Genomic DNA, 13979 nt, shown 5'->3' on the forward strand with positions numbered 1-13979 from the left:
TCCCTTATTGCCCCCCCTTCTTGCCCCCCCTTATTGCCCCCCCTTTATTGCCCCCCTCCCCCCCTTTTACGCCCCCATTGGCCCCCCTTCCTGCCCCCCCCTATTGCCCCCCCTTTATTGCCCCCCTTCCCCCCTTTTACCCCCCCCATTGCCCCCCCTTCTTGCCCCCCCTTATTGCCCCCCCTTTCTACCCCCCCACCCCCCTGCCCCCCTTATTGCCCCCCCATTGCCCCTCCCCCCCTTATTGCCCCCCTTCCTGCCCCCCCTTTCTACCCCTCCCTTATTGCCCCCCCTTCTTGCCCCCCCTTATTGCCCCCCCTTTATTGCCCCCCTCCCCCCTTTTACCCCCCCCATTGTCCCCCCTTCTTGCCCCCCCTTATTGCCCCCCTTTTACCCCCCCTTATTGCCCCCCCTTATTGCCCCCCCCTTATTGCCCCCCCTTATTGCCCCCCCTGTTCCTGCCCTCCCCTTCCTGCCCCCCCTTATTGCCCCCCCATTGCCCCTCCCCCCCTTATTGCCCTCCCCTTCCTATCCCCCCCTTCCTGCCCCCCCTTCCTGCCCCCCCTCCCCCCTTCCTGCCCCCCCCTTATTGCCCCCCCTTTATTGCCCCCCTCCCCCCCTTTTACCCCCCCCCATTGCCCCCCCCTTCTTGCCCCCCCTGATTGCCCCCCCTTTCTACCCCCCCACCCCCCTGCCCCCCTTATTGCCCCCCATTGCCCCTCCCCCCCTTATTGCCCCCCCTTCCTGCCCCCCCTTATTGCCCCCCTTTTACCCCCCTTATTGCCCCCCCTTATTGCCCCCCCTTTATTGCCCCCCTCCCCCCCTTTACCCCCCCATTGCCCCCCCCTTCTTGCCCCCCCTTCTTGCCCCCCTTTTACCCCCCCTTATTGCCCCCCCTTATTGCCCCCCCTTTATTGCCCCCCTCCCCCCCTTTTACCCCCCCCATTGCCCCCCCTTATTGCCCCCTTATTGCCCCCCTTCCTACCCCCCCTTATTGCCCCCCCTTCCTGCCCCCCCCTTCCTGCCTCCCCCCTTATTGCCCCCCCTTATTGCCCCCCCTTATTGCCCCCCCTTATTGCCCCCCCTTCCTGCCCCCCCTTATTACCCCCCCTTATTGCCCCCCCTGTTCCTGCCCTCCCCTTCCTGCCCCCCCCTTATTGTCCCCCATTGCCCCATTCCCCTTATTGCCCCCCCTTTTAACCCCCCCTTATTGCCCCCCCTTATTGCCCCCCCTTTATTGCCCCCCTCCCCCCCATTGCCCCCCCCCTTATTGCCCCCCCTTCCTGCCCCCCCCATTGCCCCCCCTATTCCCCTTATTGCCCTTCCCTTCCTATCCCCCCCTTCCTGCCCCCCCTTTCTGCCCCCCCTCCCCCCTTCCTACCCCCCCCTTATTGCCCCCCTTATTGCCCTCCCTTCCTGCCCCTTATTGCCCCCCCTTATTGCCCCCCCTTCCTGCCCCCCCTTTCCCCCCTCCCCCCTTCCTACCCCCCCTTATTGCCCCCCCTTCTTGCCCCCCCTTCCTGCCCCCCCTTATTACCCCCCCTTATTGCCCCCCCTGTTCCTGCCCTCCCCTTCCTGCCCCCCCTGTTATTGCCCCCCCTTATTGCCCCCCCTTCCTGCCCCCCCTTTCTACCCTTCCCCCCTTCCTACCCCCCCCTTATTGCCCCCCCTTATTGCCCCCCCTTTATTGCCCCCCTCCCCCCCTTTTACCCCCCTTCTTGCCCCCCTTATTGCCCCCCCATTGCCCCCCTTTTACCCCCCCTTATTGCCCCCCTTATTGCCCCCTCTTTATTGCCCCCCTCCCCCCCTTTTACCCCCCCCATTGCCCCCCCCCTTCTTGCCCCCCCTTATTGCCCCCCTTTTACCCCCCCTTATTGCCCCCCCTTATTGCCCCCCCTTTATTGCCCCCCTCCCCCCCTTTTACCCCCCCCATTGTCCCCCCCTTCTTGCCCCCCCTTATTGCCCCCCTTTTACCCCCCCTTATTGCCCCCCCTTATTGCCCCTCCCTTTTGCCCCCCCTCCCCCCCTATTGCCCCTCCCCCCCTTCTTGCCCCCCCTTATTGCCCCCCCATTGCCCCCTATGGCAGGTTCGTTGGGGGGGGCGGTGAGAGCTGCAGCCTGATCGCCGAGGGCCTGAGCACAGCCCTGCAGCTCTTCGATGACTTCAAGCGGATGCGCGAGCAGATGTGAGCGTTTTGGGCTCAAAAAGGGCGATTTTGGGTCTGACCCCCCCGTGACCCCGCCGTGACCCCGCCGTGACCCCGTTGCAGAGGTCAGACCCACAAGGTGTGCGTGCTCATCTGTAACTCTGCCCCATATCTGCTGCCTGCTGTGGAGAGCACAGCGTATTCGGGGTACAGCACCGAGAGCCTGGCGCAGTGCATCGGAGAGGTCAGCCCCATAGCCTGCCCCATAGCCTGCCCCATAGAGGGGAATGGGGTGCCCCATAGAGATGTGGGGCAGCCCCATAGCGCGGTGGGGTGCCCCATAGTGGGGAATGGGGGGGACCCTATAGTGGGGAATGGGGTGCCCCATAGAGATGGGGGTGCCCCATAGCGGGGAATGAAGTTTAGGGGGGGGAATGGGGCGCCCCATAGAGGGGAATGGGAGGGATTGGGGTTTAGGGGGAGAATGGGGCACCCAATAGTGGGCAATGGGGTACCCAGTGGGGGGAGAATGGGGGGGACCCCATAGTGGGGAATGGGACGCCTATAGTGGGCAATGGGGGGGAAATGGGGCACCCCACAGTGGGGAATGGGGTGCCCCATAGTGGGGAATGGGGTGCCCCATAGTGGGGAATGGGGTACCCAATGGGGGGAATGGGGGGGACCCCATAGTGGGGAATGGGGGGAAATGGGGTTTAGCGGGGGAAGGGGGCGCCCCATAGAGCCGGGGGGGGCCCCATAGCGATGTGGGGTGCCCCATAGCGGGGAATGGGGGGCACCATAGCAGGGAATGGGCAATGGGGGGGAAATGGGGTTTAGGGGGGGAATGGGGCGCCCCATAGAGACGGGGGGTGCCCCATGGTGATGTGGGGTGCCCCATAGCGGGGAATGGGGGACACCATAGTGGGGAGTGGGGGGCAATGGGGGGAATGGGATATAGGGGGGGGAATGGGGTGCCCCATAGTGGGGAATGGGGTGCCCCATAGAGGGGAATGGGAGGGATTGGGGTTTAGGGGGGAAATGGGGAACCCCATAGCGGGGAACGGGGGGGAATGGGGTTTAGGGGGCGGAATGGGGTCACCCCATAAAGGGCAATGGGGCGCCCCATAGCAGGGAATGGGACACCCAATGGGGGGCAATGGGGTCACCCCATAGAGGGCAATGGGGTACCCAATGGTGGGGAATGGGGGGTTTGGGGGGGGTCCTGGGGTCACCCCATAGGTGTAAATGGGGTTTATGGGGTCCCCATTGGGGGGGGTGTGTGTGTGCTGTGTGTCACGTGTGTTTGTTTGCATCACGTGTCTGTGTTTGTTTGTATCATGTGTCTGTGTTTGTTTACATCACGTGTCTGTGTTTACATCACGTGGGTGTGTTTGTTTACATCACGTGTCTGTGTTTATTTGTATCACGTGTCTGTGTTTGTTTACATCACGTGTCTGTGTTTGTTTACATCACGTGTCTGTGTTTGCATCACGTGGGTGTGTTTGTTTGTATCACGTGTCTGTGTTTGTTTACATCACGTGTCTGTGTTTGTTTACATCACGTGTCTGTGTTTGTTTACATCACGTGTCTGTGTTTGTTTACATCACGTGTCTGTGTTTGTTTACATCACGTGTCTGTGTTTGTTTACATCACGTGTCTGTGTTTGTTTACATCACGTGTCTGTGTTTGTATCACGTGTCTGTGTTTGTTTACATCACGTGTCTGTGTCTGTCTGTACCACGTGTCTGTATTTGTTTGTACCACGTGCTTACATCACGTGACCCCCATCACGTGACCCCGGCTGTTCCAGCGCGGCATCCACTTCTCGGTGGTGTCCCCCCGCAAGCTGCCTGCCCTGCTGCCCCTCCCCCCTCCGCTATCACGTGTCTGTGTTTACATCACGTGTCTGTGTTTACATCACGTGACCCCATCACGTGTTCCAGCGCGGCATCCACTTCTCGGTGGTGTCCCCCCGCAAGCTGCCTGCCCTGCGCTCTGCAGCATCACGTGTCTGTGTCTGTGTCACGTGTCTGTGTTTGTTTACATCACGTGTCTGTGTTTACATCACGTGTCTGTGTTTACACCACGTGACCCGGCTGTTCCAGCGCGGCATCCACTTCTCGGTGGTGTCCCCCCGCAAGCTGCCTGCCCTGCTGCCCCTCCCCCCTCCGCTATCACGTGCCTGTGTTTACATCACGTGACCCCATCACGTGACCCCATCACGTGTTCCAGCGCGGCATCCACTTCTCGGTGGTGTCCCCCCGCAAGCTGCCTGCCCTGCTGCCCCTCCCCCCTCCGCTATCACGTGTCTGTGTTTACATCACGTGTCTGTGTTTACATCACGTGTCCCCATCACGTGTTCCCATCACGTGACCCCATCACGTGTTCCAGCGCGGCATCCACTTCTCGGTGGTGTCCCCCCGCAAGCTGCCTGCCCTGCGCTCTGCAGCATCACGTGACTGTGTTTGTGTCACGTGTCTGTACCACGTGTCTGTGTTTACATCACGTGTCTGTGTTTACATCACGTGACCCCATCACGTGCTCACACCACGTGACCCGGCTGTTCCAGCGCGGCATCCACTTCTCGGTGGTCTCCCCCCGCAAGCTGCCTGCCCTCCGCTCGCTGTTCGACAAAGCTGCCCCTCCCCCCTCCGCTCTCGAGCCCCCCCCCAAGGAGTGCGGCCAGGACCCCAGGCACATGGTGCTGGTGCGGGGGGTGGTGCTGCCAGGTGGGAACAGCCGGGGGGGGGATGGGAGGGGATGGACTGGGATGGACTGGGATGCACGGGGATCAATTGGGATGCACTGGGATGGACTGGGATGCACTGGGATGGATTGGGATGGGATTGGGATGCACTGGGATGGATGGTGCTGGTGCGGGGGGTGGTGCTGCCAGGTGGGAACAGCCGGGGGGGGGATGGGATGGGGATGGATTGGGATCAATTGGGATGGGATTGGGATGTACTGGGATGTACTGGGATGGACTGGGATGCACTGGGATGAGATTGGGATGTACTGGGATGTACTGGGATGGACTGGGATGGACTGGGATGGGATTGGGATGCACTGGGATGGGATGGGGATGGACTGGGATGGACTGGGATGGACTGGGATGGATGGTGCTGGTGCGGGGGGTGGTGCTGCCAGGTGGGAACAGCCGGGGGGGGCGATGGGATGGACTGGGATCAATTGGGATGTACTGGGATGGATTGGGATGCACTGGGATGTAGTGGGATGGGATGGGGATGGGATGGGATGGGATTGGGATGGACTGGGATGCACTGGGATGGACTGGGATGCACTGGGATGGATTGGGATGGGATTGGGATGCACTGGGATGGGATTGGGATGGATTAGGATGCACTGGGATGGGTTTGGGATGCACTGGGATGTACTGGGATGCATTGGGATGGGATTGGGATGCACTGGGATGGATTGGGATGGGATTGGGATGCACTGGGATGGATTGGGATGCACTGGGATGTGATTGGAATGCATTGGGATCAATTGGGATGCACTGGGATGGATTGGGATGCACTGGGATGGGATTGGAATGCATTGGGATCAATTGGGATGCACTGGGATGGGATTGGGATGGACTGGGATGGGATTGGGATGGACTGGGATGGACTGGGATGGGATTGGGATGGACTGGGATGGATTGGGATGGGATTGGGATGGACTGGGATGTGATTGGGATGCACTGGGATGTACTGGGATGTACTGGAATGGGATGGGGATGGGACTGGGATGCACTGGGATGTACTGGGATGCACTGGGATGTACTGGGATGTACTGGGATGTACTGGGATGCACTGGGATGTACTGGGATGAACTGGGATGTACTGGGATGTACTGGGATGTACTGGGATGTACTGGGATGTACTGGGATGTACTGGGATGTGGTTGTCTCCATCTCTCTATGTCCCCCCAGGCACCTCCCCAGGCTCCAGCTCCCTCCAACCCAAGCCCAGTGCTGCTGCCCCCCCCCTGCCCCCCCCAGCCCCACAACTGCCCCCGGCCCCACAAGCAGCTGCCCCCAGTGGGGCCCAAGCCTACCAGGTACTGACCCCCCCGGACCCCATAACCCCTTTTGTGCCCCCCCCATAACCCCCTTTGTGCCCCCCCATTTACCCCCCATAACCCCCTTTGTGCCCCCCCATTTACCCCCATAACCCCCTTTGTGCCCCCCCATTTACCCCCATAACCCCCTTTGTGCCCCCCCCATAACCCCCTTTGTGCCCCCCCATTTACCCCCATAACCCCCTTTGTGCCCCCCCCATAACCCCCTTTGTGCCCCCCCATTTACCCCCATAACCCCCTTTGTGCCCCCCCATTTACCCCCATAACCCCCTTTGTGCCCCCCCCATTTACCCCCCATAACCCCCTTTGTGCCCCCCCATTTACCCCCATAACCCCCTTTGTGCCCCCCCCATTTACCCCCCATAACCCCCTTTGTGCCCCCCCATTTACCCCCATAACCCCCTTTGTGCCCCCCCCATAACCCCCTTTGTGCCCCCCCATTTACCCCCATAACCCCCTTTGTGCCCCCCTCATAACCCCCTTTGTGCCCCCCCATTTACCCCCATAACCCCCCCTTTGTACCCCCCCTTTGTGCCCCCATTGGGTCCCTTTACCCCCATAACCCCCCCTTTTTGCCCCCCATTTGCCCCCCCTGACCCCCCCTTTGCCCCCCCCTTTTTGCCCCCATTGGGGCCCCTTTACCCCCCATAACCTCCCCTTTGTGCCCCCCCCTTTGCCCCCCCCCTGACCCCCCCTTTGCCCCCCCTTTTGCCCCCCTGACCCCCCCTTTGCCCCCCCCTTTTGCCCCCCATAACCCCCCTTTGCCCCCCCTTTTTACCCCCATTGGGGCCCATTTGCCCCCCCTGACCCCCCCTTTGTGCCCCCCCAGGTGCCCCCCCCCAGCTCCCTCAATGCAGCTCAAGCTGCTGCCCAATCAGCTGTGGAGGCAGCAAAGAACCAGAAGAGCTTGGCCAATAGATGTGAGTTGGGGGGGGGGGGGACCCCCCATTGGGGTCTATGGGGGGGGGACACCCCCCATTGGGGTCTATGGGGGGGACACCCCCCATTGGGGTCTATGGGGGGAGCACCCCCCATTGGGGTCTATGGGGTTTGGGGGGGAGCATCCCCCATTGGGGTCTATGGGGGGGGGCACCCCCCATTGGGGTCTATGGGGCTTGGGGGGGGGCATCCCCCATTGGGGTCTATGGGGCTTGGGGGGGGCATCCCCCATTGGGGTCTATGGGGCTTGGGGGGGGCACCCCCCATTGGTTTCTATGGGGGGTTTATATGGGGTCCATCCCTATGGGGTTTATATGGGGGGGTCCATATGGGGTTTATATGGGGGGCTCCATCCCTATGTGGTTTATGGGGGGGGTCCATATGGGTTTTATATGGGGGGGGGCCATCCCTATGTGGTTTATAAGGGGGGGGGTCCATCCCTATGGGGTTTATATGGGGGGGGGGGCCATCCCTATGGGGTTTATATGGGGGGGTCCATATGTGGTTTATAGGGGGGGGTCCATATGTGGTTTATATGGGGGGGTCCATATGTGGTTTATAGGGGGGGGGTCCATATGGGGTTTATGTGGGGGGGGTCCATCCCTATATGTTCTATAGGGGTGTTGGGGGGGGTCCCCATCTCCCCATAGCTACCAATGGGGGGGGGGGGTCATTGTGGGCGTGGCCAACGCCTCTGACCCCCCCCCCCCCCCCCCCAGTCCCCTCTCTGCCCCCCCCCCCTCCAGGCTCCATTCCCACAGGCTCAGGCCCCTCCCCTCGGCCCCCCCAAACTCCCCCCCCCCCCCGGCCAGGGGGGGCCCCCCCCTCCCCCCCCCCCCGGGGGGCTCCTGCCCCCCCCTCCCCCCCCCACTGCTGCTGCTGCTGCCCAGCCCCCACCGCAGGCACCGGCGCCCAGTATGGTAATGGGGGGGGGCACATAGGGGGCAATGGGGGGGGGGGGCCCATAGATGTGAATGGGGGGGGCAGACCTATAGGGGTCAATGGGGGGGGACCCATAGGGGTCAATGGGGGGGGGGGTTTCCCCATAGGAGTCAATGGGGGGGGGGGTGACCCAGGGGGGGTAATGGGGGGGGTGACCCATAGGGGTCATTGGGGGGGGGGGGGTGACCCATGGGGGGCAATGGGGGGGGACCCATAGGGGGCAATGGGGGGGGGGCTGCCCCATAGATGTGAATGGGGGGGGGGAGACCCATAGGGGTCAATGGGGGGGGGCCATAGGGGGCAATGGGGGGGGTGACCCATAGGGGTCAATGGGGGGGGGACCCCATAGGGGGCAATGGGGGGGGGAGCCCCATAGGGGTCAATGGGGGGGGGCTGTCCCATAGAAGTCAATGGGGGGGGGGGGTGACCCATAGGGGGCAATGGGGGGGGACCCATAGGGGTCAATGGGGAGGGACACCCATAGGGGGTAATGGGGGGGGGACCCATAGGGGGTAATGGGGGGGACACCCATAGGGGTCAATGGGGGGGGGGGCTGCCCCATAGAAGTCAGTGGGGGGGGCTGCCCCATAGATGTGATTTGGTGGGGGAGACCCATAGGGGGCAATGGGGGGGGGGGCTTTGATTGGGGTCCAGCCCCATAGGGGTCAATGGGGGAGCATTTGGGGGGGGGTCCAGCCCCATAGAAGTGAATGGGGGGGGAGGGGCTCCATCCCCATAGGGGTGAATGGGGGCGATCCAGCCCCATGGGGGTCAATGGGGGGGGGGGTTTTGATTGGGGTCCAGCCCCATAGGGGTCAGTGGGGGTGGGGGTCCAGCCCCATAGGGGTCAATGGTTGGGGGGCAGCCCCATAGGGGTCAATGGGGGAGCATTTGGGGGGGGGTCCAGCCCCATAGAAATGAATGGGGGGGGCAGACCCAGAGGGGTCAATGGGGGGGCAGCCCCATAGAAGTGAATGGGGGGGGGCAGCCCCATAGAAGTGAATGGGGTTGCTCCATCCCCATAGAGGTGAATGGGGGGGTCCCATCCCCATAGGGGTGAATGGGGGGGGCTCCATCCCCATAGGGGTGAATGGGGTATGTGGGCTGCCCCCCTCACCCCCCTCCCCCCCCCACAGCCCAGCGGGGGCCCCCCCAGCGCTGCCCCCCCCCAGAGCTCTGCCCCCCCCCTCGGAGCTGCCCCCCCCCCTCCCGGGCCCCCCCCAACCTGTGGGGAACAAGGTCCTGGCCTGGAGTGGGGTCCTGGAGTGGCAGGAGGTGAGGGGGGGGCAGGGGGGGATGGGGGGGGGGGCAACTATGGGGGCTATGGGGGGGGCTATGGGGGGGATATGGGGCAGCTATGGGTCCTTTGGGGGTGCTATGGGGGCTATGGGGGGGGATATGGGGGGTGCTATGGGTGCTATGGGGGGGGTCTATGGGTGCTATGGGGGCTATGGGGGGGGATATGGGGGGTGCTATGGGTGCTATGGGGGGGGTCTATGGGTGCTATGGGTGCTATGGGGGGGGTCTATGGGTGCTATGGGGGCTATGGGGGGGGATATGGGGTGGATATGGGGGAGGATATGGGTGCTATGGGGGGGATATGGGGGGCACCATGGAGGCTATGGGGGGGATATGGGGGGGATATGGGTCCTATGGGGGGCACCCATGGGGGCTATGGGGCGGATATGGGGGGGCTATGGGTGCTATGGGGGGGCACCCATGGGGGCTATGGGGGGGATATGGGGGGGATATGGGTCCTATGGGGGGGGCTATGGGTGCTATGGGGGGGTTAATGGGGGGGCACCTATGGGGGCTATGGGGTGGCTATGGGGGGGCACCCATGGGTCCTATGGGGGGGGATATGTGGGGGGCTATGGGGCAGATATGGGTGCTATGGGGGGGGCACCCATGGGGGCTATGGGGGGGTCTATGGGGGGTGCTATGGGGGGGGTCTATGGGTGCTATGGGGGTCCTATGGGGGGGGCTATGGGTTCTATGGGGGTGTCTATGGGTGCTATGGGGGGGGTATGGGGGGGCTATGGGTGATATGGGGGGGGCTATGGGGGGGGTATGGGGCAGCTATGGGGGGGCACCCATGGGGGCTATGGGGCGGATATGGGGGCTATGGGGCGCCTATGGGGCGGCTATGGGGTGGATATGGGGGGCTATGGGGGGGGTTATGGGTGCTATGGGTGGGATATGGGGGCACCCATGGGTGCTCTTGGGGGGCTATGGGTGGCTATGGGGGTGTCTATGGGTCCTATGGGTGTCAATGGGTCCTATGGGGTGTGTCACCCCCTATCACCCCCATTGCCCCCCAGAAACCCAAACCAGCCTCCATTGACTCCAGCACTAAACTGACCAGGTCACTGCCCTGCCAGGTCTATGTCAATGCAGGAGAGAACCTGTGAGTGGGGGGGGGCAAATGGGGGGGGGCAAATGGGGGGGGAGGGGGGTAAATGGGGGGGGTAAATGGGGGGGGGACGGGGTAAATGGGGGGGGGGGTAAATGGGGGGGGAGGGGGGCAAATGGGGGGGGTAAATAGGGGGGGAGGGGGGTAAATGGGGGGGAGGGGTAATTGGGGGGAGGAGGGGAAATGGGTCCTATGGGGTGTCTATGGGTCCTATGGGGTGTCTATGGGTGCTATGGGTCTGTCTATGGGTCCTATGGGGTGTCTATGGGTGCTATGGGGTGTCTATGGGTGCTATGGGGGTGTCTATGGGTGCTATGGGGGGGGCAATGGGTGCTATGGGGTGTCTATGGGTGCTATGGGGGGGGCAATGGGTTCTATGGGTCTGTCTATGGGTCCTATGGGGTGTCTATGGGTCCCCCCCCCATAGGAAGACGGATCAATGGCCACAGAAGCTGATCATGCAGCTGATCCCACAGCAGCTACTGGTGAGACCCATAGAGGGTAATGGGACCCATAAGTACATCCATGAACCCCTTCAGCCCCATAGAGGGCAATGGGACCCCCAAGTCTGTCCCTGAACCCTATTTAGGGCTTCTAAAGGGGGTTTTGGGGTGATTTTGGCTGTTTTTGGGGTGATTTTGGGTGTTTTTGGGGTTATTTGGTGTGTTTTTGGGGTGATTTTGCATGTTTTTGGGTGTTTTTGGGGTGATTTTGGCTGTTTTTGGGGTGATTTTGGCTGTTTTTGGGGTGATTTTGGCTGTTTTTGGGGTGATTTTGGCTGTTTTTGGGGTGATTTCAGCTGTTTTTGGGGTTTTCAGACCACTTTGGGGCCTCTGTTCCGGAATTCCCGCATGGTTCAGTTCCACTTCACCAACAAGGACCTGGAATCCCTCAAAGGCCTTTATAGGATCATGGGCAATGGATTCGTAAGGGCCCTGACCCCATAGGGACCCCATAGACATCAATGGGGACCCCATAGACACCAATGGGGACCCCATAGACACCAATGGGGACCCCATAAACATCAATGGGGACCCCATAGACACCAGTGGGGACCCCAAGAACCCCATAGACACCAATGGGGACCCCAAGAACCCCATAGACACCAATGGGGACCCCTTAAACCCCATTGAGGACCCCAAAACCACTATCCCCATCCCCTATCCCTATGTCCCCATGACCCCACTATGTTTCCATGCCCATATCATGTCCTTATGTCCTTAGCATGTCCTTAGCATGTCCTTAGCATGTCATTAGCATGTCATTAGCATGTCATTAGCATGTCATTAGCATGTTCCCCATTGCAGGCCGGCTGCGTGCACTTCCCCCACACAGCCCCATATGACATGTGGGTCCTTATCATGTCCTTACCATGTCCTTACCATGTCATTAGCATGCCATTAGCATGTCATTAGCATGTAATTAGCATGTCCCCCATTGCAGGCCGGCTGCGTGCACTTCCCCCACACGGCCCCATGTGACATGCGGGTCCTGATCATATCCTTATCATGTCCTTATGTCTTTACCATGTCCTTTGCATGTAATTACCATGTAATTAGCATGTCATTAGCATGTTGTGCCCCCTTGCAGGCCAGCTGTGTGCACTTCCCCCACATGGCCCCATATGACATGTGGGTCCTTATCATATCCTTACCATGTCCTTATGTCCTTATCATGTCCTTATGTCTTTACCATGTCCTTAGCATGTAATTAGCATGTCATTAGCATGTCATTAGCATGTAATTAGCATGTTCCCCATTGCAGGCCGGCTGCGTGCACTTCCCCCACACAGCCCCATATGACATGCGGGTCCTGATCATATCCTTATCATGTCCTTATGTCTTTACCATGTCCTTTGCATGTAATTAGCATGTAATTAGCATGTAATTAGCATGTCCCCCATTGCAGGCCGGCTGCGTGCACTTCCCCCACACGGCCCCATGTGACGTGCGGGTCCTGATCATATCCTTACCATGTCCTTATGTCCTTAGCATGTAATTAGCATGTAATTAGCATGTCCCCCATTGCAGGCCGGCTGCGTGCACGGCCCCATGTGACGTGTGGGTCCTGACCATGTCCTTACCATGCCCATATCATGTCCTTATGTCTTTATCATATCATTAGCATATCATTAGCATATCATTAGCATGTAATTAGCATGTCCCCCATTGCAGGCCGGCTGCGTGCACTTCCCCCACACGGCCCCATGTGACGTGCGGGTCCTGATGCTCCTTTACTCCTCCAAGAAGAAAATCTTTATGGGGCTGATCCCATATGACCAAAGTGGCTTCGTCAATGGGATCAGACAGGTCATCACCAACCACAAGCAGGTGCAGCAGCACAAGCTGGACCAGCAGCGAGCGGTGAGCTATGGGGCAGCCCTATGGGGGCTATGGGGCAGACAATGCATCACTATGGGAGCTATGGGGCAGACAATGCATCCCTATGGTAACCATAGAGCATCCCTATGGGGCCCATAGGGCATCACTGTGGGGGCTATGGGGCAGGCAATGTATCACTATGGGGCCTATGGGGCAGACAATGCATCACTATGGGGCCTATGGGGCAGCCACAGTACCCATAGAGCACCCACTGCATCCCTATGGTACCCATAGAGCATCCCTATGGTAACCATAGAGCATCCCTATGGGGCCTATGGGGCAGCCAATGCATCACTATGGGACCTATGGGGCAGCCAATGCATCCCTATGGGGCACCCACTGCATCACTATGGCAAGCATAGAGCATCCCTATGGTACCCATAGAGCATCCCTATGGTACCCATGGGGCACCCACTGCATCCCTATGGGACCCATAGAGCATCCCTATGGCACCCACTACATCCCTATGGCACCCATAGAGACCCATAGCACCCCTATGGCACCCATAGCCCCTCTATAGCACCCATAGCCCCCCTATATCACCCACAGCCCCTATAGGGCCCTCACCCCATTGCTCTCCCCATAGATGGGGGGCTCAGCCCCAGTCCCTGCAGCTGCCTCCTTCCTGCCCAAGCAGCCTGGGGCCCTCCCCGTGGCCTCGGGGGTGCAACCACAGGTAAGGGGGCGCCCCATAGATATGGGGGGGCCCCATAGATTTGGGGGGGCCCTATAGATCTGGGGGGGGCCCCATAGATGTGGGGGGGCCCTATAGATTTGGGGGCGCCCTATAGATTTGGGGGCACCCCATAGATTTGGGGGGGGCCCTATAGATTTGGGGGGGGCCCTATAGATTTCGGGGGTGGCCCATAGATTTGGGGGGGGCCCTGACCCCCCCCCCCCCCCCCCCCCTCCAGCTCAGCCCCAGTTTGGCCTCGGTTGGCATCATGGAGGAGCAGCAGCGACAGCAGAGCCTGGTCTGGGGGGGCTATGGGGCACAATGGGGGGGCTATGGGGCACAATGGGGGGGCTATGGGGCACAATGGGGGGGCTATGGGGGGGCTATGGGAGGGCTAT

At 61.0% G+C, this 13979-nt stretch overlaps 1 protein-coding gene across 1 annotated transcript; it reads left to right on the forward strand.

The window, feature by feature from the left end:
* Positions 1–2070: 2070 nt before the first annotated feature.
* Positions 2071–13897, forward strand: LOC117438955 (mediator of RNA polymerase II transcription subunit 25-like; the record flags this gene model as incomplete). The annotated part of the gene is made up of 13 exons (XM_034074306.1): positions 2071–2186; positions 2271–2391; positions 4717–4876; positions 6082–6209; positions 7060–7150; positions 7889–7986; positions 9300–9386; positions 10433–10518; positions 10952–11009; positions 11343–11450; positions 12699–12887; positions 13492–13581; positions 13820–13897. Coding segments are annotated over 13 exons (1410 nt in total), but the record flags the coding sequence as incomplete, so codon positions are not given.
* Positions 13898–13979: the final 82 nt, after the last annotated feature.

The sequence above is a fragment of the Melopsittacus undulatus genome, unplaced genomic scaffold (genome assembly GCF_012275295.1).
Source record: "Melopsittacus undulatus isolate bMelUnd1 unplaced genomic scaffold, bMelUnd1.mat.Z mat_scaffold_900_arrow_ctg1, whole genome shotgun sequence".
In the NCBI taxonomy this organism is placed as follows: domain Eukaryota; kingdom Metazoa; phylum Chordata; class Aves; order Psittaciformes; family Psittaculidae; genus Melopsittacus; species Melopsittacus undulatus.